The sequence below is a fragment of the Passer domesticus genome, chromosome 8, assembly GCF_036417665.1.
Source record: "Passer domesticus isolate bPasDom1 chromosome 8, bPasDom1.hap1, whole genome shotgun sequence".
In the NCBI taxonomy this organism is placed as follows: Eukaryota; Metazoa; Chordata; class Aves; order Passeriformes; family Passeridae; genus Passer; species Passer domesticus.
Window position 1 is genome coordinate 34,722,102 of NC_087481.1, and position 26,709 is coordinate 34,748,810.

General features: G+C 40.8%; 1 protein-coding gene and 2 long non-coding RNA genes across 23 annotated transcripts in view; 2 read left to right on the forward strand and 1 right to left on the reverse strand.

Moving 5' to 3' along the window:
- The first annotated feature begins 83 nt into the window (after positions 1 to 83).
- Positions 84 to 8,140, forward strand: LOC135306429 (uncharacterized). 6 transcript variants are annotated; one of them, XR_010367244.1, is made up of 5 exons: positions 84 to 3,996; positions 4,725 to 4,823; positions 6,573 to 6,593; positions 6,675 to 6,804; positions 7,191 to 8,140. It is a non-coding gene; the product is annotated as an uncharacterized LOC135306429 (long non-coding RNA). The 6 variants fall into 6 exon arrangements; XR_010367242.1 differs by having other exon boundaries at positions 84 to 3,469; positions 3,791 to 3,996; positions 4,725 to 6,080; positions 6,573 to 6,804; XR_010367241.1 differs by having other exon boundaries at positions 4,725 to 6,080; positions 6,573 to 6,804.
- The window catches only part of ZMIZ1 (zinc finger MIZ-type containing 1), a 347,370-nt gene continuing 326,672 nt past the window's right edge, over positions 6,012 to 26,709 (reverse strand). For 14 of the 16 annotated variants that reach the window (XM_064430321.1, XM_064430324.1, XM_064430323.1 and 11 more), the window contains 6 exons: positions 26,369 to 26,436; positions 25,078 to 25,146; positions 24,294 to 24,541; positions 21,401 to 21,564; positions 15,473 to 15,721; positions 7,498 to 11,928 (listed from right to left, as the gene is read on the reverse strand). In XM_064430321.1, the coding sequence (XP_064286391.1) occupies positions 11,821 to 11,928; positions 15,473 to 15,721; positions 21,401 to 21,564; positions 24,294 to 24,541; positions 25,078 to 25,146; positions 26,369 to 26,436 (906 nt within the window). In that variant the 3' untranslated portion in view covers positions 7,498 to 11,820. Of the gene's footprint in view, positions 6,185 to 7,497; positions 11,929 to 15,472; positions 15,722 to 21,400; positions 21,565 to 24,293; positions 24,542 to 25,077; positions 25,147 to 26,368; positions 26,437 to 26,709 lie in introns of those variants that run through there. The other 2 variants (XM_064430330.1, XM_064430331.1) reach the window with 2 other exon arrangements.
- Positions 15,628 to 21,273, forward strand: LOC135306428 (uncharacterized). The gene is made up of 2 exons (XR_010367240.1): positions 15,628 to 15,765; positions 18,965 to 21,273. It is a non-coding gene; the product is annotated as an uncharacterized LOC135306428 (long non-coding RNA).

The following is a 26,709-nucleotide window of genomic DNA, read 5'->3' on the forward strand; positions in this document are numbered from 1 at the left end:
CCCAGCGGGCTGAACGCGGGGCCCGGGCGGTGCCCAGCGGGTGAAAACACGGGATGGAGCTGGAGGCGCGGCTGAAGGGCTGCACGGGCCGGCTGGGCCCGGGCGGGCCGAGCGGGCTGAACGCGGGGAGCCGGCAGCCTGCGCCCGGGACCCCTTGTGCTCGGCCCGGCTGCCCTCAGTGCTGCCCCCTCCCCGCCACCATTGCACAGCGACTGTTTGGGGATATTTGAGGGAGCTCATTTCTCCGTTTGCGTGTGGGGTTTTTTTTAGGGTTTTTTATACATTTTCTCACAGTCCCCTTACCCCAGGGACCAACAGAGACGGGAAAGTTTCTAAAATTTCATCATTCCACACAACGGCTCCGGAAAGCACCTCGGTGGGGAAGGCGGCGCAGCTGTCCCAGAATTTGTTTGAATATTGCTCCAATTGCCTTCATCAATGTGCCTTACTTCTTGTGCTGGAGGACACAAATTGTTTGGTATCTGTCTTTGTTGTACATACATACAGCTCTTCTCTCATTTCAAGACTGAAGAGTCACAGCCAACTCAATGGTTATTTGTAACAGAGCTCTTCCTTGTCTTTGGATCATCGTTATTATCCTTCTCCCAGCTGTTCCACTTTTACAGTTTTAGGATAAGAGGAACTTTGCTCAGTATTCAAGATAACGATGAACAATAACTTACTTTGTGCATACAATGCCATGCTGGTATTTTCTGTTTCTTTACCAATAACCTAAAGGTGATTTTATTTTTTTAAACAAGAGCTAAATCAGCACTTCTACCTAGCTTGTCACATCTTCTCAGCTTCAAGTCCGTTTTTGGTAAATTTTGAATTCTGTTTAACTAATCATCAGCTGATTTTCTAGTGACCAAAAAAGCCCTCACACTCCTTTTAAATAATGTTTTAATTGAAGTAGCCACTGGAAGCCCAAATCAAAATTACATGTTCGGTTTATACCTAGAACAATGGACAGTTCTGGCCCTGAAGGATTTATTATTTAATAAACAAGACAAAAGATGAGCAAAAGAAAATAGCATCTGTTTCACACTTAGGAAACACAGTGAAACAGCTTTGAACTGTTTTGCTCAGAAGAGTTCACAGACATCTTTGGTAGAGCAAACAACTGAGTTTTCCTCATTTGCAGGCCTTGGTGAGAAGACAAAACAGCAGTGATTTTTGTATTTGAGAATATGGACTGAATTATTATCTCTAGGTTTATGCAACAGAGCTACTAAATCACTTGTTATGGTCTTCTCCTGCAGAGTCAGATGAATTACAACTCATGCAGACAGCTTGACTAGGAACTTGTGAATTACAGAGGTCACTTTCCAAGAAGGACAGGAAAAGGTCTCCAAAAACTGTCAAAGGCCACTATATCACTGCCAAATAAGGCTTAGGGCTAGCTCAGCAAACATACGATTTTATGGGAGCTTTGAACACATCCATTTGTAGACTTGTTCATTGTTGAACTCTGCAACATGTGGCAGGGAGACAAGTACATTTAGCTGGAAAATGAGTGCACCCCACACTAAACTAGATAGGCAACAGAGCACGGGTGCAGACAAAAGTCAAAAGAGCTGCTGCAGCAGAGCACTCGTGGATATGGATACCTGCCCTTACAGATTTCATCATCCTCTCTCCCTGCCCCCAAAATTACATAGAAGTTAGAGATGGATAAACAAGGACCCTTTTGAAATTAGTTTCTAAATAGATAATTTAAAACCCACCTATTAAAGGACCCTTCTTATGTGGTAGCAGAGAAATTTCTGCACAGGAAAAAGAACCTTGAATGATACAATAACAGAATTATTACTTACAACTTGAAAGTCTTCATAAATGCTCTTCAGTAACTGATTAAATATTAATATCACTGTGCCAAGACAGCCAGGAAACAAGAAGAGCGGTCAAGTGGCTCTTCCAAAGAAAAAGAAGGACTAAATGCTTGAAAGGTGACCTAAAATTTGGGAATTTTGATTTCAAGGGTCTTGAAATGGTGTTACCCCAGAAGACAGTGCAATAAAAAGGTGATATGCCTTCCTGATTCTAACTGTCCAGCTGCATGCCTACTCATTTGTGACACAGGAATGTGGGTTAATTGTTAATCTTGGATTGATGCTGTTGGCAGATGTGATAAGATTGCATTTTGCAATCTACCTACTGCAAGAATGCAACTACATGGAACTCAGAATGGTCTGTGGCCCATTTTGGTATGCTCTTCATGGGGCTGTGTACTTGGACCACGCAAATAAAATCTCAAATACAGGCTGCAGCAATCTACCATTAAGTGCATTGCACAGGAACATCACTTGATACTGTGATACAGGGAATTCCCATGATGCTGGTTTTGACATTCATAAGAATGAATGCACATCTGGGACATGGTTATCTCAAGTACTCTGCTAATCAGGACTGTTAGAGTAAGGAGAAGTCATACAGGTACTCAGCTTGATTTTAAGTGAGGAGAGCAGGAATTTGCAGTGGGCATTCCCACTCTCCACCTGCAGAGCCTGGATATGTTGCACTTCAAAAGACTCATCCTAATATTCAAGGTTTTGGCTAAGCTAGAAGCTGAGTGAAGAGCTGGAAGGGAACTCTGTGATCTTTGTCTGTGATATGCATTTATTTATGAATGGGGACGGGAGTGGGGGTGATGGTGAAAGACCTCCATTACACTAAGTGATTGCAGTGTGAAATTAAACTATACAAGAGCTCAAAGGGCAGAGAGTGCTCACATAGGTACACTTAGGGATAAAAAGAAAAAATGCTAATAAATATTTCCCCCGATCCAGGTTTCCTCTTAGGAACTTGTAGTAACTCATCTCACTACGTGAACATTCTCCCCAGCATACATCGACTTAAAGGAGCAGTTTCCCCACATGACTTCATTCTAATTACCTACAAATAGTCATACAAGAAAAACCTCAATCCACTCATGCTCTTTACAGCTGTGATTAGCATTTTCATTTCAGAACTTCTGAGTGACATTGCTTGCCTGGAATTCATTACTCAATCTCCCTGCATAATGCATGGCAACCTGCTGCTGATGTGTCACAGTGCCTCTATGCAGTGCCCAGGGCCTGCAGCTTCCCAGAAGTTTGTCCATGTACTGCAACAGCTGCCAACAGATAGATCACAACAGCCTAGCAAAGCACTTAGGACATTTAAAATGCCTGTTTTTAGGCACTAATCTTCAGGACATTAATAGGTGGTTCTGCCTGTGGGTGGGACAGACACTGCATACTTAAAAAGCACTATTAAGAATTACGGGAGCCCTTCTACCTTTAAAACCACACCACTTTCAATTGTAACACAACTTGAAATTTACAGGGATCAGTTCAGTTAATTTACCACCTCTGCTTTGAGGAACAAGTAATTAGGGAATAGTATCAGAAATACTTTAAGAATTGGTTAGTCATGATACTTCATGCTGTATGAGTAAGATAAGACTGGAGCTTTAATCAGCTGCCTGGTAAAGACCTGGATTTTCCTTGCATTTGTCTTGTGTCCAAATCTATAAATATATATTATATATATATAAAATACAGATCTACACCTAGAGCTATATACATAATATAGATACAATATGAATTTTGTATAGCATATCTTTGAGGTAACAGCTGCCTCTACACCTTGTACAAAATGAATTATCCTGTCTGCTTTAAACTTATTCTAAAATTCCACCAGTTATTCTGTAATGAGCAGCTCTGCTGGAAGCAACCTCACCACACAGAATCTCAGATTCCTCTCTGCTTTTTTTCATTTCCCTACTGAAAGCTTTGCTTACTTTCAGCATGCATGAGCAGTACTACAGGAGTTAGCATGGAACTTTATGACGTACTTGTATGACATAACTGCATGTGGCCATCACCTGAGTACATGTGTGCCACCAACTGAGCTCTCAAGCTGTCAGATGCAAATTAACATGCGTCACATTTACAGCCCAACAACATCATCTCAGGATAATGAAGCATTTGGTGAATTATTCTGAAGCTAAGGGTAAGAAATTCTCTCCTCTGACTCAGTGGCACTTCTGCACACCTTGCCATCAGTCTGATGGTGGCAATGTGGAAGCCATGCTTCTTCCCAGAGGGACCATCATTCATAACTTAGAAAGGAAAGCTGCTAGGAGTTCTTGTGAAGGAATGCATTCCGAATGACTTTATGAACTGCGTGTTACAGCCAGTCACTAACTAGGAAGCTCACCAGATGGATAAATGGGTAAAATTCACTGATTTCACATGTCTTGAAAACATACATTCTGAGAAACACAGAAGTAAGGAAAGGGATCACTGATTATAATTTTGAAATATATATATTAAAAATATATAAAAATAAATAAATAAAAATGAAAACAAATGAATAAATTTAAATATTCATTAAAAACACCCTGAGACTTCAACTCCAGCATTTATTGAAGAAATATATGGAATTTCAATTATTTAAATTATTTTTGCAAACCAAAATATTACAAAAAATTATCTTTTTCTAGTGTTTGACTAGTTAACTTTTCTTAAAATTAGCAACCTGTCTCTGTGTTCACAATAATCAATGTCTTCATATGAGACCAAGGTGACAAATGTGCCAGAATATTTAGCAAAATCTAAGACAACCAACATCTTGAAATAGCTATGGACAAACTGGAAAGTCTAAACTGTAAAATTCAATTAAAAATAACTCTGACCTAGGGGAAAACCATCATTGATAATCCTAAATCTACCTCTTAGGATGTCTAATAGACCCGAAAAGGTGCAGAGAAGCCAATGTATTTAGGAGTGGTAAATACCAGCGTTTACTTGGTGCAACTGGATCTATCAAAAAGCACGGTGAGTTCAGTATTTGAAAGATACTGCACAAACCAAGCAGACATATTCAACAGACAGGGGAAGAGCCTTATCTCATCTAGTCCATGAAAGGGTTTCAACAGAAGGCTGTACTTAAACTGTAGGAAACCAATTATGGTCTAGGTAAGGAGTATCTGGAAATGCGGATGAGCTATGTGGCAAACCAACCTGTCAGCCCACCTGTGTGCTAATGCCTGCACGGGCTGTGACCTAATTGATGTCTGCTTGCTTTACAAACAAAACTGCATCATTGATTAGGTTCCTTGGGGGACACTTTTATATTGCCCTGGGAAATTCTGCAGAGTGATGGAAACAAGGTATCTCAGCAGAAGCTTTTAGTGGTCTGTCGGAGACAAGAGAAATCTTGTGTTCTTTTTAGACAGAACAAATATGAGTAGTGCATTGATGCAATGACAGATATTAGGAACAGTATCCTACATAAGAGTCAGTAGGATTTCGGTGACACAAAGTGGAAAACTGTAATAAGGTGACACATTGGTAATAATTAAAAATGTAAAAAAGAAAGGTTCATGACTAGGAGTTTATAATGCAGGAAGATTTGTACAGATGTGGAATTTAAGCAGATAAAAGAGAAGTGAGTTCTGGTTAATTACCCATACAAATATAAGACTAGTTACACAAATGTAAAAAACACATTCTTTAATTTTAAAGGGAAACAGAGAAGGATAACAAATTAAAGAATTATATACAGAATATCAGGTGAGAGTTGTACAGCTGTTTTATATGGTGACTAGGTTACTTTAAATGAAAGCAAACAGCTCTGTGCACAGGACTCCTATCCCCATTGTCCAAGCAGAAAAGAGACAAGGGGTGTGTCCCCCTTCCATGTTCCTAATTGTTTTCAATGTGTTACTCCTGCAAAAAGCACGATCGAGTGCATGGCAACAGAATACAAAGTGCACAACAAAATAACATGAATCAGAGATCTATACTGATGAGGAAGAGCAGAGAAAAAATGCAGGGAAATAAGCTTCTTTTGAAGTTGTTCAACAATTGATTGGCACGTGGATTAACAGAGAAGTCACAGACAGATACTTGTGTAGGTGGTTCTCTGGAAGCACATGCAGAGTGCATGACACACAGAACACACTGCCAGGACATGGCACAGGAGGCACCAGCATCAACTGTATACACACATCTTACCTATCCTGGGGTCCTCAGGTGACATCTGGGAGAAATACCACTTCCAGGATTGTTGCAGCCTCTGCAGACTTCAAAGTAAGCTTGAAAAATGTACAGTGCTGAGAGACATCACGAGCTTTCCTCCAGCTGTACAGTGCCAAAGTCAGTTTGCACTATGTCTTGTTGACACTTCTGGGGAGCTTCCAGGAAAACAGAATACCAAAACCAAAACAGTTATTAATTATGGGCTAAAATGGATAAATACTTTTTGATTCACTACAGTGTACCCTGTAATTTCATTTTATTATGTTATCCTCAAAAACTCCACTGGAATGGGTAGTGCCACCAAGGAAGGCAGAAATTCAGTCAGAAACAATTCCCAATTTTGAGAAAACAAATCTCTAGTCTAGATTTATACATACATACATACATATATATATATATATTTTTTTTTTTTTTTTACACACACACACTTGTGTGTGTCTCAATCAACAACAAAGACTAGTGCCCTTGTGGAGGTGTGGAATAATTGCTATATGTGCTTGCATAGATAGATACTCATATTGTGAAATGGTTGTTTATTCCCAGGTATTTGAATGTATTTCAAAGGTGGGTTCTGCCTAAACGCCTTCAGAAATGCCACCTGCAAATACAGAGACACTCAGTAGATCTGTTAACCCACGTTCTCAGATGCAGTGAGTGATGGCTGAGCTGTGGCTCTGTTCAGTGCAGAACTCCACCAGGACAGGACCTGTGCGTGTTGTTGATATCCTGTGTGTACTCCTTGTGTCACCAATTCAGGCTGCTTACAGCTGAACAGGTAAATAAATTAAGCAGATTTGTAACTCAAAGGTTGCATTTAGAAACCAAATGCTTCAACTTTAAGATGGAGATGCATTAAGAAAAAAAATTTGTCTAATTTCACTTTAATGACAGGTTCCAATTGAAAGAAAACTATCAAGTATGGAAGAATTTAAAACAAAGGTGCTGATTGTTTAATATCTCCACATGTGCCAATTCCAGAGACAAGCCATCCTTTCCTGTTATTCATATCACACAAAGATTTAATTTCAAAGTCATTATTACTTGTTTGGGAGAGAGGTAGTGCCCTGAACAAGTTACCAATGCCTTGCTTGGCAGGGACTTTTTTCTGTGTGATCCCATATTTGCATTCATAATCTTCTTTTTTTTATCTTTGGTCTCCAGGGTGGTTCCCACCTTTCTCTTCCTGCACCAAGTCCTGCTCTGATAAAAGGTACACCTCATGGAACTGACTTCCACATTAACTCAAACCAGGCAGGGCAAAGAGGAAGTTAATGGTTTCAAAATGAAACTCAAAATTTACAAAGCAGCTGCCAATTAGCCAGACCTTAATTTTGCAAATTTATTTAGGAAAAGAAATTTAACATGAGCAAATGAGAATACTTCAGTGTTACAACAGAGTATATAAATGTCTAGCAATAGTCAAATAATTTGATCTTTAAATACAAAATAACCACATGAACACCTAATATACAGGTTTCATCTGAATACATATTTATTAGATAAATATTAGGTTGTCACATCATCTAACTACATACAGTTTTGCAAGACTAAAAATCACAATTATTTTTTCTGACCAGTTTAAAGTATGAAATGATTGCATTGTACTGTACATACAATGTACAAACAAAGACAATGGCCATTTTTGCATGTTACCTCAGATTGTACTTTTTTTTTTAATTCTCCTCTGATCGTGATATCAAAAATTGTACAAAGTATGAATTTGGTTACAATTTTTTTTTTCTTTTAATCCCCGTGTTTTTCTTCATTATTTCTGTAGCACCCTAAAAATACACAGGTGATAGACTAGTACACGTAAGCTAAATATTACATGTAGATAAAACAAAACAAAACAAAGGATCAGAGTATATTACAGAAGTGAAAGTGGAACAAATGCTGAGACTCCACAAACGCTAACAAACAGGATTCATTTTCCACATAAGATGGAGCTTCAAGCTTTTTTTTTCCTGCGAAATAAAAACAATGCACATTCCAAGGAAAATGAATGCATTTCTGTTAACATGTCTCTATTTGTCATTTACATATGTACAGCTGTCCCTTGAGTCTCCGCTGCAGACACTGGCGTGTACTGTCAGTCCTATAATCATGTCTTGGCAGCAGAACTGTAGATCTCTGTGGGTTCTTTCCCAGATGAACTTCCATAGGGAAACGATTAAAAGGTAAACAAACAAAAAAAAGAAGAAAAATACTACTGGAATCTCATATAATAATTAAGCTTTAAAAGAAATGACTGTGATTACCCTATTTGCTAGGTTTTTTTCTCTAAACTTTAGTATGGCAGTGAACAGATAAAAAAATAACTAAATTTTCAGAAGCTTTTTCATACTGACTTCACTATACAGTACCTGATTTTAGGTGACAGAGAAATTTGAAACTGTCTCAAATGTCCAACGTTTGGGTGATGGGTAAAAATTGTACTTTCTTTTTTAAGTTCTGCTTAGAAACCAAACATTTCTGTAAGTTAAAGATTTGACAACTGTCCGCTTTAATTATCTATGACTGTACAAAGCAGATGCCAACACTGCTTCAAACATATTGCTAATATCTATGGGGCTTTTTTTTTTTCCCTTTATGCTTTCCAACAGGTACTTTTAAATGATACATTTTAAATACTAGCAGTTAGCAAAAGGTCAATCCATAATATACCTGGCTTAAAATACTAATATTGTGTTTAAGAGAAAATTCATTTTAGGTGACTAACTTAGCTGCTCAGGAATCAGTGGAGAATGAAACACGAAATAGAATCAATTAAAAAATCAGAGCAACCAGTTCCAAGTAATAGTGAGAAATCTTCTTTATTCCCAAACCTATGGCTTAAGGAACTTACCCCCCAAATAGAAAAGAAACTAACTCTAAGGGCATAAAGTCAGTTTATCATTAGCCACCTCTGCACATGACTTCCAGACCTATATAAAAAATGCAGCAAAAAAACAGGGGGAAACTACTACAGCAAAATGGCTACACAACACATCTGTATCAGTAACTGAACAATGGCCTTTCCTAGGAACCGTGTGATAGCAGCACCACACCACAACCATATTACCATGTATTACACCAAGGTATCTTTAATATTCTGCACAGATCCTCTACAGGTTGTCAAGCCTACATAAGAAAAAAGACACTTCTAAGCAGAATAAAATATACTATACTGTTTCCCTCCCCCACCCATCAACATCCCTAAGTGTCTTTGCCCCAGTTTCAGAGACTGGAGCACCAGTACAGCGATATAAATACGGTACCATACAGATTTGCTGCTTGCCTTAGTGCATATTTACCTGGTCAGACAGCTGGTCCTACGTGTTCTGCTCACTTGGGCAAATGAACAAACTCTGCCATTACCAGCTCACGATCACCCACAGTCAATGAACACTGGTTGATCAGTTGGGGTTACTTTTTCCCTAGGCAAACACAATTATGTTTCCACGACAGAGCTGAGCCCTGATTATCCAGGTACTGCCTGATGTATCAATTAATTCATCACATAAATGGATATGAAATTTGGGCTAACTTACCAAAAGAAAACAGGGGGGAAAAAAAACCCAAAACCCAACTCCCTTATTCTGTTAAAGAACCCTCAATTTTCTTTTTTAAAAAAGGACCCATATTTTTCTTCAGACAAGGTATTTAAAAACACCAGCAAAAGTATAACCAGATCATGAAAATGTTGAATATTATCAAAGACGATACTAAAATATTCACAAAGATATTTACAATAGCAATTCTTAAAATAATTGATTTTGCATAATGAACAGCGCCTTTCTTAAAAAAACTTGAAAGAGGAAAAATATAAGTGTGGGACCATTTCTACATAATACGTTTGACAGATTCAATACTCCTACTGGAAAATAAAAGAACTAAACCGCCATTTCCTTTAATATCTACAGCAAGGTGCTGCTGACTAGCATATCTATACCACAATGCATGTACAGCAGTAGTGGGAAACGTTAACAAAAAGAGCAAAATAAAACAAAAAATGCAGAGAATTTACAAATAGGACTTTGGTGAGGAAAGCAAATCCAGTCGTAAGCACAGAGCATGCCATTTACAGCATTGCAAACTAAACACAGAGGGCTAGGAAGCTATCTAGTCAAATTGACAGGAACAAACAAAATTTTGCCTGGCACTTCAGTTTAAAACGCATTGTGGCGAGCAAATGAAGGGTGTTTGATTGGATTTGGGAGGAGGAAAAGGAGTAGGGTCATATATGCTTTAGTATCAAAAGAAACAAAACCAGTAACTGTACAGTGGGGAAAAGCTGAAATGTTGCACCACGAGGGCAAAGTTGGCACACATGCACTTTTACACAGCTACTGTACATCATTTATAAGAGAGAGAGAGAGACAAAGAGCACAGAAATGGGCACAGAAGCAATAGGAAGCTCATGCAGGAGCAGCAACCACACGAGAAGCAAAGATCACAGGGGCAAGACAGTAATTGTGGCAACAGGGTCTCTTGAGGGCAGTAGCAATCTACTGACTTATTCTCCCCACACTCGGTCCTTCAGAAGAAAGAGCTCATCCCAGCAGCCAAAGTTTAAAAAAAGAAACTGAAGGGGGAGAAAAGGAAAAGGCGGAAGTATCTGTAACAGTCACGAAAACAGAATGCAAAGCAAAACTAAAATGAAGCTGTAAGACGTCTGTCCAATGTCAATGCCCCTTCTCAAGCCGATTATTAAAAATAATTATGCAGAAAATGATGTTACTCTCCCTCCATCCTGCAATGATTTCCTCGCTGCCTTCAACCCAGCTTGTCTTACTATGCCTTGTGCAGTACAGACAGTGACACAAACTCTTGGGGCACCGAAGGCTGTAGGTAATAATCAGGAAGAGTTTGGTTTGTGTCCCCCCTCCCTCTCTTTTCCATTATGTATGGCATATATGGCAAAAAGATCTATTACAGCAATCTCTACAGCTGGATGTTAACGCAGTCAGAAATGGTACTGATTTGAAACCAAATCACAAAAATCCCTAAACATCGCAAACTTTAAAAAAAATTTTCCTGGGTGCTTCCAATCTGTGTGCTGGGCCAGAGGAATCCTCTGCAAAGAGATGGTAAAGATTCCTGCACTTGCAGAAATCCCAACACCCACGGCTGTGGCCTGAAGATCTCAGGACTCCGTTACTGAAGTCACATTAGCTACACTGCTGGCTCCCTCTGACAGGCCTGTGTGTCTTCCCTAACTTTGCCACTTGACTGTAGGATTTGTGCTTTTTTGAGCTTTGTAGGTGTTTTTTTTTCATTTTGTATGTGGCCAGGACAATCATTCCAAGGCAAACCCATGGCTGGAGGGGGCAGAGGAGAGGTGGGGTAGAGGGAGATACAGTTTCAAAAAAATGGAAGAACAAGCATTGTAAAGACACTTTGAGACGGGTCAGTTAAAGACAGTTCCATTCTGTTGATTTTTCTTCCCTTGCCAAGATTCGGTTTTGCCAAGATACTTCACACTATGTTTATCACAGAACTCTCTCTCAAGAGGATGAACACCAAATGGGGTTTCCAATAGCTGCACAACTGTCTATGCTTCTTTGTCACATGTAGCATGGCAGACTTGGAGATTACTGCATTTATTTAACTTTTGTTTTATTTTCTCCCGCCACTTTCGCAGTCTTTGAAGCTAACAAAAGCAGTTCTGAGATGAAGAAAGCGGGGAGTGCACCATTGGATCAAGTTGTGAGGTTTTTTTCTTCTCTTGTGGAAAAGGAGTGTTAAGATTCCTCGCTGTGCAGCCACACACGTGTGAACAAGTGAAAAGGATGGGAGAATACATATGGTTTCAGTTGTTCTCAAAGAGAGACAGAAGGTCATCATTGCTATTGCTTGGCAAATCAGGAGGATCCAGGTATGAAAGCAGCTCATCTGGATTTGTGAGTTCTGGAAGCAGCTATAAAATACAGAGATAAAATAAAAATTACAGATAACAGCAACACAACTGAGAAAAGAAAGGGATTAAACACCACACATTCCTGGAATCTGGTTTTCATAACAATATATCCAAATAAAACAGAAGGCAGCGTCACAAGCCTAACACCCTCAGATGATGCAGTATCCAATTGCTTGTCAGAGTCTCTGTGACTCAGTTTTCACCTGTGAATTACATTATCATCTCAGTTAGGGTTTCTCAATCCACCTCCCCATCATATTGCCTGGCTCGTGATGCTGACAAAACCTTCTGGATAAATGCTCATTATGGATGTCTCCTATAAAACACTGCATAAACATTTGAAACAAGCACTTTGAGTAATCCATATCTGAGCTTTAAGGTAGATGGGAAAAGGCTGGTCTGGCTCTCACACATCAGTTTGATGGCAACCCAAAGCCTGAAACTCTACAGGAGGCAGCCCTGTCCTCTCCTCACCCCCAGTAACTCCTTAGTGCACTGATCTAAGCTCGGGGACAGTGACCTGGAGCAAGGAACTCACCCAGGGTTAAAGCAATCAACAAATCAGGGAACGTGGGAAAAAAAATAAAATTGAGGAGTATGGAGAGAGGAGTGGCAAGGCAGCTGGGTGAGTCCTTCTCCTTTCTGTGGCAGGAGTTTACAGTGGTTGGAAGTACTTACTTGACTACAGCATTACATGCAATTCCAGACATTTTAAAGGGTCACAGGTGTAACACTCCATCCAAGAGAAGATGACCTAATAATCTGCACAGTGCTTTAAAGTATCAAAATGAATAGCTATGGGACTTCAATTTGTATTTCATCACAAATTTGTATTCCAAATATAAAATTTTGTTTTTCAAACCATCACAACACATTCATTTTGGTCTGACAGATGACAAGTACATTGTAACTCCGACTCCTGGGTTGTGCATCAGGCAATGTTTTCTGCTCTATAATGCATCTTGCCCTTTCCTAGGCAAATATAAACGTGCCATATATAAAAAATTGCAGGGAACAGTTTGCAATAAAGCTCTTTTATGTTCTGCATTGTTTTAAAGACAGAAAAATATGGACTGTTTTTACAAACTTAATAGTAGGTATAAGAAATTAATTTTAAGTAGTTCTATGTTTTCAACTTTTTATAAAAAACCAAAAACTTGACCACTTCAATTTAACAAATACTGTATTTATATGCTTCTATTACTCTTGTGCAAATGAAACTTCATCTTCTAACATTATATGGATAAACAAATTTTTCAATAAGCTAAACATGAAATGCAAAAAAAATTTTATCGCTAAGCATTTTGAAAAATGCAATGCCAAGTTTACATAAACAGAATCTCCCAGAAGGAATCTTCTTCTTAAGCTACCACTCATTTTATTCATGGAAAAATGCTATTGTCGTTGTACGGAGATACAAGACTTTTAAATGTACTTCACCTGCTATCATAACTTTTAATGAGTATATCATAAAAAATCCAAAAAGGAAAAAAAAAGAAAACGGCAGCTCCTCCAAGTGTGGAGAAATAAACAAGTTATTGAATTTGTCCTAGAATTTTCCAACTTGTTCTTAAAAATTTTAATCGTCCACAAGACTCATTCTTGTATACTGGGGATTTTTAAAAAGTTTAAGAAGAGTGGAAGTTTTAAACACTATGCTCAGTATGTGAAGTTGAAGTTGTGAGGGTGACCTCAGCTTCCCTCAGTCAGAGGGGTCAGGCAGCACAGCTGGCCTCCCGCCCCACTGGTGTTAAACCAGAGACCTCAGGAAGGACTTGCTGGGAACTGAGAGTGCTGTGCTGGAGCAGGGACAGAAGAGAGAGGAGTGCCAGGGCCTGTGAGGGGGTGATGGGGACAGAAGCTACAGGAATGTGCCAGATTTAGGGTAGAGTTTGGAGAAGTGTACCCTGTGCTCCTGAAGTGCAAATTGAGAGGTCTAACCAGCGATTTCAGTCTTGAGCCTCTGCTGTCAGAGGTACCCCTGCAGATCTCTCCTGTCTGTGCCTGCATCCATATGAGGTGGATTCTTTAACCCAGGTTAAACCTTAGACTGCATCTCACTGAATTCCTGCAGAATGACTGTGACTGTGTCAGTAGGGAGTGGGTCAAGTTACCCACAGTACAGTGCCCTGTTTGCTTTGCTGCATGGAACTTTATTCAGCCAGGTTCCACAAGACACCCATTAAAATAATCCATCTGATCAGGATCACAGGTATTTCCAGTAAGTTTATTTCCCACACTGTACAGCACGTGCCTCCTGTTAAGAAACCAGCAATCCTTCATCAGTGATAACCACAGTACTGTGTAAGTGTACAGATTTTTGTACTTTGCTTCTCACCAAGGAATGGATGCCTGACCCATAACAAAATACTGTATGTTTCTTAAACATTAGAAGAAAAAAAAAAAAAGACATTTTTATTTCACCTTTCCGTATTGCTCAGACAGGGGGTCTTAAGGGTTCAGGACTTCAAGTGCCACATGAGCTATCGCTCCCAAAGGATGTGCACACAACCATATTGTGTGAAACACAGAAGTTGCCTCACTGATCACTGTTCCTGCAGCATCCTGGAGCCTCTATCTGTCCCTTAACCCCTTCCCTCCCCTGTGAGGCTACCAGCCAGCCCAGTGCTCCTGTGTGACAGGGGAGATGCAAGTATACAGCAACAGCAAATACAGATAGAAATCCAAGGCACAGAAGCGAACATATCTCTAAGGAAATAACTGTGCAGCAGCAGACTTTGGAACAGACAGAAAATACACATACAGGAATGCATGACTCAAACAAAAATCCAATCCTAATGCTGAGGATTTATATTTTGGGAGGTAGATGGCTAACCAGAGAGATATACCTCAGGTAAGTTGCTTCCAACTCCACTGAATCGGTGTTAAGAGATGGAAGACTATTTTTGGCCTTAAACTGGACTTCATTTAGTTGTGAGCTGCCTCCCAAGGTGGCTAAGGAGGCAGAAAATGTCCATGTTGTTTATGTCCCTGTGTGGTGTACTGGGAGGAGGAACTTATGCTGCTGAGCCACCCACAAGAGCAGGTTTGGAAGGGCACAGACTGTTTCTGGCTGCAGGGAGCAGGGAACACAGATCCCACTCCCGCTGGCCAGGACACGCCGCAGGGCTCAGCCAGAGCTCACTTGGCACAGCAACGCCACGGTCAGAACCACACACAGCTGTGTCCCTCCTCCTGCCCAGGCACTGCCACAGCTTCAAGGGCTGGGAGAGCACAGCCCAGCCAGCGCCGAGGTGGGAAAGGAGGAGATGGCTCCCAGCCTGGTGCCTGAGAAATGCCTGCCCTGGTGCTAGGAAGAGGCTTATGGTTCGCACACCACACAGCTGCTCCAGCCAGAGCCATCCATTGTCCCAGCAGGCCAGGAGTGCCCTGTCACCCCGGCTGCAGCACCTGCGCCCATGTACCAAAGCATGAGAGGATGGCATGTGCTGTGGAAGCGGGGCCCGTCCCTGCCCTCCCCGCCCTCCCGCGCGATGCGAAGCACACGCTATGGCAGGCAGATGAGAGTATGACACAGACTTACATCCAGCGAGGGCTCCGGCATGTCGGGTGCTCCCTGTCCACCAGCCTGACCCTCTAAGGCTGAGGAGGGGTTAAAGGTCAGGTCACTGTGTGGATGGTTGCTAGAAGCGGCCGGGGGTGGCTGCCGGGACTGCTGGGTAGGAGGCCCGCTGTGATGTAATGGCTGCCCTGACTGGCTGCTGGGGTGAGGGACGTGCAAACCTTGCTGCATGGAAGTATGGGACTGATCAGTGCTGCCGGGATGAGGGATCTGCGGAGGAGGAAAAAAGCAGGAAAAGAAAGTGAGGCCACAAGGTACAGTGCTCGCGGTGCCTGACTCTGTAACTGCATGTTATAAAACAAAATAAATTAAAAAATGACACACACAACAAAAAACCCCAGCAAAACCAACCAACAAACAACAACGAAAAAAATTAAAAAGCGCCATTGGAAAAGGAAAACTCCATATCCCAATGCTGGAGGAAGTGTTTCAGCTTTTTGAAGGTTGTCTGAAAGGGGAAAAAACAAATTGAACTTGTGCTGTTGGTTTGCTTCCTTGTAATGTGGAAAACTGTATATGAAGATGCAAAACAATGCACCACAAAGAGGAGGGATGGAGGCTTATGGGTGCGGTTCAGCATTAGCAAGGCATATGCTTTTGGCCTAAAATATGTTATGAATGAATGGAGAATTTGTTGAATGATCCCTATGCCAGGAAACTCATTAACTGAGAAAATGCATCATTTCTGCTCAGCTCCCCTGTTTGGTAGCTTCCTGACACTGCAGCCTATTCCTCTCTCAGCTCTTTACAAACATCTTGCAAACACCAGCTCTTCCCCACTCCTTCCTTCCTTTTCTTCTCAGAATGCAACACCCCTGTTAAAGGCTGAAGATTTTCCTTGCTGATATTCCTGGGTTCTGACGGCTGACAGAACCAAGGCAGCTCAGGAAGCACACTCCCCACCATGAGCCGAGCTGCAGTGGGTGGCTGCACACCTGCTGACTGCAAAGTACACTGCCTTAGCTTCAACTAAGCCAACAATCACACTCTGCTTTGTATTCATGCTGTGGATGAGTTGTCTAGTAAGAGCTTAGTGGTTTTCTATGTTTTCTGTGGGGAATAAACTACCAATCCACATGTGTCTTCCTAACCCTATTACTGAATGGGGGAAAAGTCTTTCTCACATGACAGAGAAGCAATAAAAATGCACAAGTCCAATTCTTCCTTTTGCTGCGTGTCACATTTAATGCTAGTGGATTCTCTGGGGTTTGACCTTGGTGCCATGAGAAAGAAGTGTCTGAATGCCTCAGAATCAGATATCTCAAGTTAATTGGGTGTATGGAGAAACAAAAAATGTCAACATTTTTTGAGGAATGCTACATATTGGACAAAGTGAAGCTGAAATAAAAGAACAAATACATACAACAGCATGAAATTCATCCAGCCAAGCCAACAGAAACCAGCAAAATGCTATGTCAGTATTCACCCTTTCATATCACAGAACTGCAAAGTTATCTTAACTTCAGCCTTCAGCTTCAGAAAGCAAAAGGGAGGTTATTACAAAACTTAATTAAATGTTCCCATTAAAAATTAGAGAAACAAATATTTTAAAAAATAGTTTTCACCACTCTTAGGAAAACTGAAACTTGAACATTGATCCATTGGGACAGTCATACTCAGCTGCATGGAGGTCCTTCTCAACACTTTGGTGTTACAAAGGTTTGTGGAAATTATTCTACCTGCATGGTATTTGGCTCTCTATCCCATATGAGAGTTTAAAGTAACTGGTAAAAAGTACTGATATACATTTCTCCATTGGGGTCGCAGTTTGACTACCTGAAAAACATTCTCCAATACTGTTGTTACCGTAGGGGCAACTTTGTACAAAATCACACTTTAATGTAAAATAATTTGCAGCCCAAAAACTTTGCAGAACTCCAAGTATAAGTAGATGCCTCTCTTAATAGTACTGTTTCCTTCCTCACTCATTGAGGACATGTGCAACAGTAAGTGTGGAAATTAGAAAGCTTAATAATAACAACAAAAAGTAAAAAACTATTTAAGATAGTGTTGTTAATGTGGGAAACCAGTTTCTGGAAAAATCCAAAACCAAACAGGATTATATTGAAGAATCTCTTAAATTTATCCCTGCAAGGGTCATGCTGGCACATTTATAGAAATAATTATTTTAACCAGGAGAGGCATTCATATGCTCTCAGACAGATTTCAAAACAAATAAGCAGGTTAGAAATTCTACATTGTGTTTATACAGGCAAGGATTTAAATATATAGTTAGTTGATAACACAGTCACTTGGGTCCTTAGACAATGGGTGTATAGGGACTAATTGTTTATTCTAAGATTGAGGGCAATCATATTCTTTGAAGAGCCAGCGCAGATTCCAAATCCATTCGACTTAGTCCACTGACTCCACCAGCCCCTCAGTGAGAAAGCAAAATGCTCATGATGGGAACATTTTTTATTTGCATTCAGCTAACTAATGATAATTTTGCTATGGTGCAAACACATTGTAAGCAGCACACTTTGGGTATGTTTAGCTTGCAGCTGCAACTCCCACCATTTTATTCTAAAAGCACCCACCTATGAATGCAGAGTGTAACAAAGTTGCCTTGGCTTGCACAGTAAGATAATTCCAGAGTTGTTTTTAGCTGCATAAGCTTTGTTACTCTTAAAGCATTTTCATTTATAAAAGAAAAGCTTATAGTAGACAACTACATCTTCAGCCTAATAGCACAGAGCAGCACAACTCTACAGCCCAACAGTGACCTCTAGGAGTGCTGAGATGTACAGCTGTGGAGCAACAGGGCCTGCCTTTGCACAGCAATATTCTTTCTGTCTCTGAAGAAAATTATTAGTGGGAAAAAAATCACCAGGTGAAGTCAATGGTTTATATCTCTCTCCATTACCAGGGTCACAGTTTTACCAACTCTTTTGCTCTGTTAGCTACCAAAACTGTTAAAAGATGCCATCCTGCCTACCCTGCTGATGTTCTTGGCCACTTTTCCCATCCACCTGTTTGCCATGTCTGCAAGGTGAAATCTTGTGTGCACTCAATTTCCCCACCCTGCACCTGAACTTGTTTCCAGTCACATGAGTACCTGGGTCCAGGTCACTTAAAGCCTCAGTAATACTTTTGCTGGTGTGAGAGGGAGGAAAAGTGAAAATAGAAACAAGAGCAATGACTATTTACAGTAGTACCAGCTCATATCACTTCCCTGTATGAACCTATGGTGTCATCTTCCATTGCTCAGTTACTCCTTATACTGTCTGCAAGAAGCACTAAACTAGAGCTAACTGAATTCTCTGTTGTCTAAAATGTGGTTACAATTTCTGAAAACAAACAGGAGCTGCCATGATTGTGGCAGCTGTTCTGTAGCAATCTTGCACTGATGCAATGTGGTATCTGTTCCACAGCTCTCACAACACTCTGTGCTGGGGAAGAGGTATTACTTCTGGTCATGTTTCAGCTCCTGATTTTTCTCTTCTTCTGTAGGAGTGGAACAACAGTGTTAAGGGAAGAAAATTCTGATTGATCCATCCCAGGTTACCCAGCCCTAAATACACTGGGCAAATACCTGCATTTCCTGGAGTGACCTACAGAGTATGTCTGGAGCGATCAACTTTCTCTGCCTACCACTGTGCAAGGGCCACCACATAAATCTTCAAAATAGGAATGCTAGGAACTTCCTCAGCAGCATTCAGCTCCAGTAAGAGAAACCTCAGGTCTGAAAGGACCGAACATCCAATCCCAACTCACCTTGTAAATGGCCAAAGTGAATAGTATGTGCAAACTACAAGAAGCTGCTAACTGTGTAAAAGGAAAGACAAAGCCAGAGAAGAACACGGGCAATATCTTAAAACCTCAGTTCAACCTCACAATTTGTTTTTGTATGAACTGTCTCTTCAAAGACATGCAGCTACACAATTTATTAACGTGTTAAAGGCATATGTATTTCTCTAAAAGCATTAGTGACTTTAAAATATGCCTTTCTTGAGTGTCTGCTACAGACAAACAGTCCATTTTGAGAGAAAAGAACAAAAGAGAGAGGATAAGAAAGAAAAAAGCAGAGATTTTATAATACTGAAAAGGCTGTGTGGGAGCACTAAGAGTCCTCCAATGTGGACTGAAAAATGCACAGCCACATTGACAAGGTTAATCTAATTCTCCTCTGCTAAAAGATCTGAAAACTGATTCTCATTACAGAAAACCAGCCACTGACATAATGTAGGAATCTGCTTTAGCACTGCTTCCTATTCCCAAATGGTATTGCTTGAGTAGCATGATAGATGAGGGAGAAATGAGGCAAAGGTTTACTTTAATTGCCAGCTACCATAAGCAAGTATTAAGATTTGCTACAGATCGGCCCACAGAACTGGAAGTCCATTAACATTTGCCTAGATACACTCCCAAGCTCTGGAACATGCACGGCCTTGAGAAACTTTCACCTCTGCTATATGTAAACACCCTCATTTTCAGAAATCTACAAATTCTTCACTTTTATATTCAACTACTTCATATCCTACCACTTCAGAAATTTCACCAGGGCAACTATTACAGCAAAGGTATGGCTGATGAAGTCAAGAGGCAGGTGCCAGATAATGGGAAGCGAAGAAGAATTCCCTGTGACTCTGATTTGAAGGAAAGCAGCTGTGAGTGGCTCAGGCTGGTTCACCCATTTCCTCTCACTACTGTATTCTAATAGTGTGTGGTTGATTCTTGTGCAGAGAATCCTGACCACTCCATGCTGTGTATGCGGAATGTGCCAACGCAAAATGACATTTGCGGCATGTTTGTCCTCATTTATCAGCCTGTGAAGTGGTAAAGTATTACAGCTTCTGGACTCTTCCTTTGCAGACAGTCTTGGTACCTGGACTCTCTCCAAACTATATGAAGAACTCTTTCTCCACTGTCTTCTATTTCTCACCATCCTCCTTGGAAAACCCACTGCCAGCTAGAGGAGACATTGACTGAGTAGGCTTTTGCTGAGCATCTGCTACCACGTTTCCTCATTACATTCTGAAATTGTACTTTCTAGGATTCACTAAAGACACGGCACATATGACTTGTCAAGTTAAACATCCTTCCTGTGCAGTAACAGCGCACTTTAAACCCCCTGCTCTGCAACTTAAATGAACATAAAAGGATGTATACACACCCCACACACAGAGTTAAAATAGATGACTAACCATGCCTAAGAGCTAAATGCTGCTGGTAGCTTTTCTATCACCTCGTTGCTGCAGTACTGCAATTTCTGGAGGTATATGAAGTTCTGTATAGAAAACTCAGTGCTCTGAGCAAGCTGCTTTTCCAATGCACAGTTCTGCCTCACCATTTGAGACCTGAGTAACCTCTATTTTTCAGTCTCTTACATTGATATTTTCAGACCAGTGGCAGTGTCTCTCCTTGAAATCTGCAAGCTTGTCCTATTACCAAAAGTTTAGAAGTGCCTTTCATGCTACTTGAGTAGAATTCCCCCTCAAAATGCTTTGATGCAAATTTTGCCCTCAGAGAAAAAGCCAGGGAAGATATTGTCCCTGCTCTGAAGTCATCCAATATCTTGCTTTAACAAGCTGTCTCTTGGAGATGGATATTCACAGTCCTGCTGGCCTAGAGAATGAGGTACATTTTTTTTTCATGTGTCAGAGCAAAGCACAATGATTAATACAAGCACACTGAGCCAGGTTCTTTCTTTCAGATAAACAAGCTTAAATGACAATTCAAAAAGTGCAGAAATCCTTCTCCAAAAACTCAAAATGGCCAGAAATTAAAAATTGGCATTTCCAGCATTTCTCAAGACTACTCCATTTCACCAGCTTCCCAAGTGAGGAATCCACAAAAAGCAAAAGCAGTTCATAAGGTAAGTCCACGAGCTGGACGAGAGCTCCTTACCCCCACAAACGAGAATCTATGCCCAGCACCATTACTTACAGATTCCTGCATGGGGTGACTGAGAGGTTTGTCCAGAGCTGCCATGCTGCTCGGCATGTCTGGGGGATGTGACAGCTGTGGCCCATGCATGAAGTCATTCATAGATGTGCCACCAGGATTCCCATGCGGGAAGTCAAAATTGCCATGACCTTGGTAACTGTTGCCTGAAAGAGAAACAGATGTGATTTGTTTCCAGCGTTGATCTCTCCGAGTCTCTTGCAGGAGCTGTGTGATGTGACGCCCTCCCTGCACAGCACAGGGAGCTGTGACACGGATCTTGACAAAGCTGTGCCCCCAGTGCTGAGCGAGTGGGGACAGGGCACTTGGCTTCCACACACTGGCTGCTGCAATAATTCATTTCTGTGTTGGAACTAATTGAAAACTGCTGACATTTTGAAAAACTATTGCTAAGTCACCACATAAACTTAACCATGCCGAGAAGTAAACAGGATATTAAATTCTATGGGATATTTGTATCTGAAAGCATCTCAGTGTAACTGAGACTGACTGCCCAAGTCCCAGCTTATTTATAGGACACCTGTGTTATTTATGGCTGTGCTTCTGCACACTCAGTAAGACTGTAGCATTGCTTCAGCTTCTGGTGAAAGTAATTGACAGAAGTGAATCTGGAAGATGCCTCAATACCAGTTCATAACACAGCCTCTACTCTATCCCTTCATAAAAGGCACAGAAGAGGTATTCATATCTAACTGGGGCTCCCACAAAACTTATAAAATTCACTTGAGTGACTGGATTTACACACACATCTTAAAGCAGGCCTGGAGTCCCCTGCTGCTCTGCAGGACAAGTACTGTATGAACACTGTCCATAGGGATCCTGCCCACCTCAGCCCAGGGATATCCCAAATTCTAAAGCAAGCAAGTATCCCAATACAGGGATTTTACTCTTCATAATTTTTGTCAAATTCCCCTCTTAACACTTCCAACTCAGATATCAGCTCTAGTGGCTTATTTGCTATGAACAGCAGAAAGTGAACTAGAACCATTCACCTATTTCATACAAACAACTGAAGTGGATGATACTGAGCTCTGAAATAACAGAACAGCTTTGGAGCTTGCACAGAGAGCCTGCAGTTTGTCAGCAGAAGTACCACAGTTTTAAATATTCAACTCAAGAAGGGAGTTTGACAAACTGAAGTAGTTGCATCATTTGCTCTTTAGCACAGCTTCACAAGCAGAAGTTTAATCTTGGAGGAATAGTAGTCATTAGCCATGTAAGAGTACTTCTCAAAGACGTCAGGACTTTGATCTATCTTGTAAATACTGCAGAGCCTTACTAATTCTCATTTTGTTAATCTGCAAACTGGATGAGTCTCACAGAACATAGATGGTCTTGCCTTGCATCAGGAATAATTAATTAGCAGGCAATTGGAATGTGGTCTTGTAGTACTGAATATTGTTATGTTTGCAAATTAAACTTCAGTATGCTTCCTGTCAAACCCAAATAAACAAACATAAACCACGGTAGTAATACTACTACTACATTGCTCTGAAGAACTGTTAATCAGAGGACATTATATAATTGCAATCACTAAGTTTCAGTGCACGTATTGATGGAGAATGAAGATACAAGGCAGCATGCCCAGGGAGTTACAGCCATGAAGCAGCAAGCCCCTCTCTGCAGCAATAGTGCCACGTGCTGAGGGAGGGACCTGCCAGACATTTAGGGCACACAGGTGGGTTTCACCTGCCACTGGGGCCTCAGGGCTCCAAGGAGCAGTGACTGACTCTGCTGCAGGACCCACAGGGGAAGGCAGCAGAATAACAGCCTAGGCAGCAATGCTCACACCAAGCCCAAGCCCCACTCGTGACCTGGCTGTCCTGTCTGCTCCTGAGTGTGAGCTGGAAATATGGTGAAGAATAGACAGCTCTGTTCTCAGGCTCTGACTGCACTTCACTCCTACTAAACAAGGGGAAAATATGTGATTCAGTGCTCTTGGCTTTGTTATAGTAATCATTCATCTGTTTGAAAACCTTGTAAGTTTTATCATCTGTCATCAGTTTTGCAGTCACTGGAGCAAATTAACCGTATTTTGCACGCAATCTATATTTTTCTTCAACGCCTGCAAAAAGCACATGTATCACCTTGTAATCAATTTGGGGATTCTGATAGTGTGAACAGTTGGTCTTTTCCCAGAGCTGAACTGACTCATATCATGTTACTTGCAAAAGAAACAGTCTCTGGTTTCATGTTTTCAGAATTGTCACTATAATTGAGTTATTCACAACATACCAGTAATTTCAAAACCTATCTCCATTGCCTGCATTTAGTTCCCTGTTCCTCAATCTGGTAGCACATGGGCAGAGGAACTCAAAAGTAATTTTCCAATGCAAAGGTGTTTGCAAAGCAACTAAAAGCTCTTTACAAGTTGTTCCTTTTCTGGTGGCCTATGGAATGTCACTCACCTGGCCACAAGTTAACCTAGTGGCCCAAGTAGCAGGGTTAACGGGTCAGGTTTTCTACTTATGTAGTACTAGATGTTTTCACTTGAGAGCAAACAGAAGGAAAATGCACAGAAAAAAAATGCAGAAATAAATCTATTGTGGCAGGCCATGAATATAGAAGGTAACATACAATGTTTCTTGAGGGCTGCGTGACTATGAATATGACAAGCACCAAATACTTAAAATATTAAATAAAATAATTAAATACGACAATATAATAGTAAAATATAATACTTACTAAAATATACACGCAATTGAACAGATGAACCTTAACTGAAAACACTTCAGAATTTCAGAATTGCAGCCATATAATTTGCTGTCCTCCTGCATCACTGTGAGAAGATGCACTGACCCACCTGACTCACAGGGCTGACTGAACCACTGAGTGCTAGAGTGAGCAGCTGGGTGCACAAAGCCACAGAACTAACCTTGGTTACCATATTCAGTGGAGTTGTTGCCTCCTGGAGGAGGGGGTAGGGATGGGTAAGGTGACGGGCCAGGACCCAAAGCTGCAATCATCTCCATTACATTTGGCATGATCATCTGGCTTGGACTCATTGTCTTAAATCTTTTTGAGGGAATGCCATCTGGGTCATCTTTGATGTGAATATCTGACTTTATAGGGACCGGCCTCCAACTGCAAGTTGGATCAATGGTAACTTCTTCAAACTCGGAGCTGCAAAATAATGTGAAAATTTAGCATATCATTTGAATAAAAATCAACTCTGCTGAAGTTAAAATCAATTCTGCCGAAGTTTCCATAAGAATCTGCATGGTAACCAATGCTCTGAAATGCTCTGGTGTAATACAACATTAAGATCTTTTACTCCTCAAGAGTGTGCTGAAAGCAATTTAAAAAAAGGCAACCATGAGAGCACATTTCTATGTTTACCGACACAATGAAATCCAAACATATCAATGTGGTTTGCCACCTCTGAATCAGAGGGACTACTTGTAAATACAAGAAAGCATTTAATCCTCCATTCTGGCTCTTCCCTCTGCTTCATTGGTGAGGCTGCCATTAAAAGACAACCCAAACAATATCTACAAAGAAGATGGAAACTCATTTACTCTGTCACCTGCTCCCCCAAGTTGCCATGCAGCAGAATATTCAAGTTCAATCACAAGATCTATTTTGGTGTGACTATCTCAGTACCCATTACCATAATGCCTAGCTGTTTAGTCTTGGATATCAGGAGGGAGATCACTTACTTTTGTATAGCGTTCAGAATACCCCACATATACTGGTCAACCTCCAAGCCCTCCAAGAGAGCAGTTTTACTAAAAAGTAAAAAATAAAGAAACAAAACAAACTTCATGTTAGAATATTGCAAGGGAAAGAATGATTTGGGGAAACAGTTTTAGTTCTAAATCTACATTACCAGGATATTTACATCAAATAGATGAGATAAGGATACATCTACTTGTGTGTGTCTGCAACCTGTTCACATTCTTTAAGTAATTTTTGTTAGTGAAATACATTGCAAATTTGAAGTATTTTCATACACAGCACATCTCTCCCGTGAACATCAGTTAGCACTATTTTTTAAAAATTAGATCTCTCTCTTTTTTTGAGGTCCACAGTACTATGACTGCAAAGCAACTAAGTGTTACAGCTATTCTTCTTAAGATCAGCACAGATGGGGACAGAACAAAATAAAACTGGAAATGATTTAGCTATGTAGGCACTTAGATCTGAATGCAGGTGCTCATGCTCGGAGACATAGGACAAAACTTTAGCCTAGATGCATGAATACATGAATTAAGAAGGCAAGATATCCAACTCTTGTGATATTTTTAGCCAAATGTAGAAGACAGAACAGATTTGGGCAGTTTGGAGAAAGCCCTTGTGTGATAGGGCACAGATCAAACACGGACAGTAATGGAAACGAGCTTGTTTCCAGCCTGCCATGTCCTCAGAACAGCCAGAATGGGCAATCCCCACTGCTGCTTGTACCTAACTCTGGCTGGCAGAGCAAGGACCCAGCTGGAGAGTTGTGCAGAGCCAGGGCCAGCTGATACAGCCACAGCTGCTGGAGCTGAAGAGCCCTGGCTCCTCAGCTGAGGCTGGGACCTGCTCCCAACCTGTGCATGGAGCACAGGAGGTGACAGACACCGAACTGGCCTGCAGACATTCTGCTGGTTTTTCTGCCCAGTTAAACACAGCAATGGACAGTCTGTAACCACTTTCAAGTTTTTCTTCCATTTTTTCTGCATTACACTAACTCATATTTGAACCTCTTTTGAACCCTACACAACCCATGGATGATCTGTAATGAAATCTTGTGAGAAAGTATCTTGTTATATGTTTTTGAATTTCTAATAATCTAGGGTGGTAAAATATTGCAGGAATTCTCATTAGACTTTATGCTCTTTAAGTAAATGTGATATATATAACCTTATTTCCTAGAACTTCCTTCTGTTCCCTTTCATGGTCTTAAATATGATCTGAATTTGGTGAAATTGTGTACTACTGCATTTTATGTAGTATGGATGCACTTACTTGCATACTGGACACCGCCAAGTTCCTCTTTCACAGTTCAGTTGCAAGTAAGATTCCAGATCAAAGCACTAGGTATCAGAAAAAAAAAAAACAAAAAAGGAAAAAAACCAAACCAGACAAAACAAAAGGAAAATACTGTATTAAATGAAGCAGTTAGACAAAAGTAAAACAGACATGAAAAAAGCCTCCTAGCACTGAAAACTACACCAAACAGCTGACTTTTCTCCTCTCCATTAACCATACATACAGTTAGCTACAGAGGCTTACAGACATAAATGCCATGTGCCAGGTGCTCCCACACCACAGCCAGGCTGAGGGTACTGTACCACACGTGGCTGAGG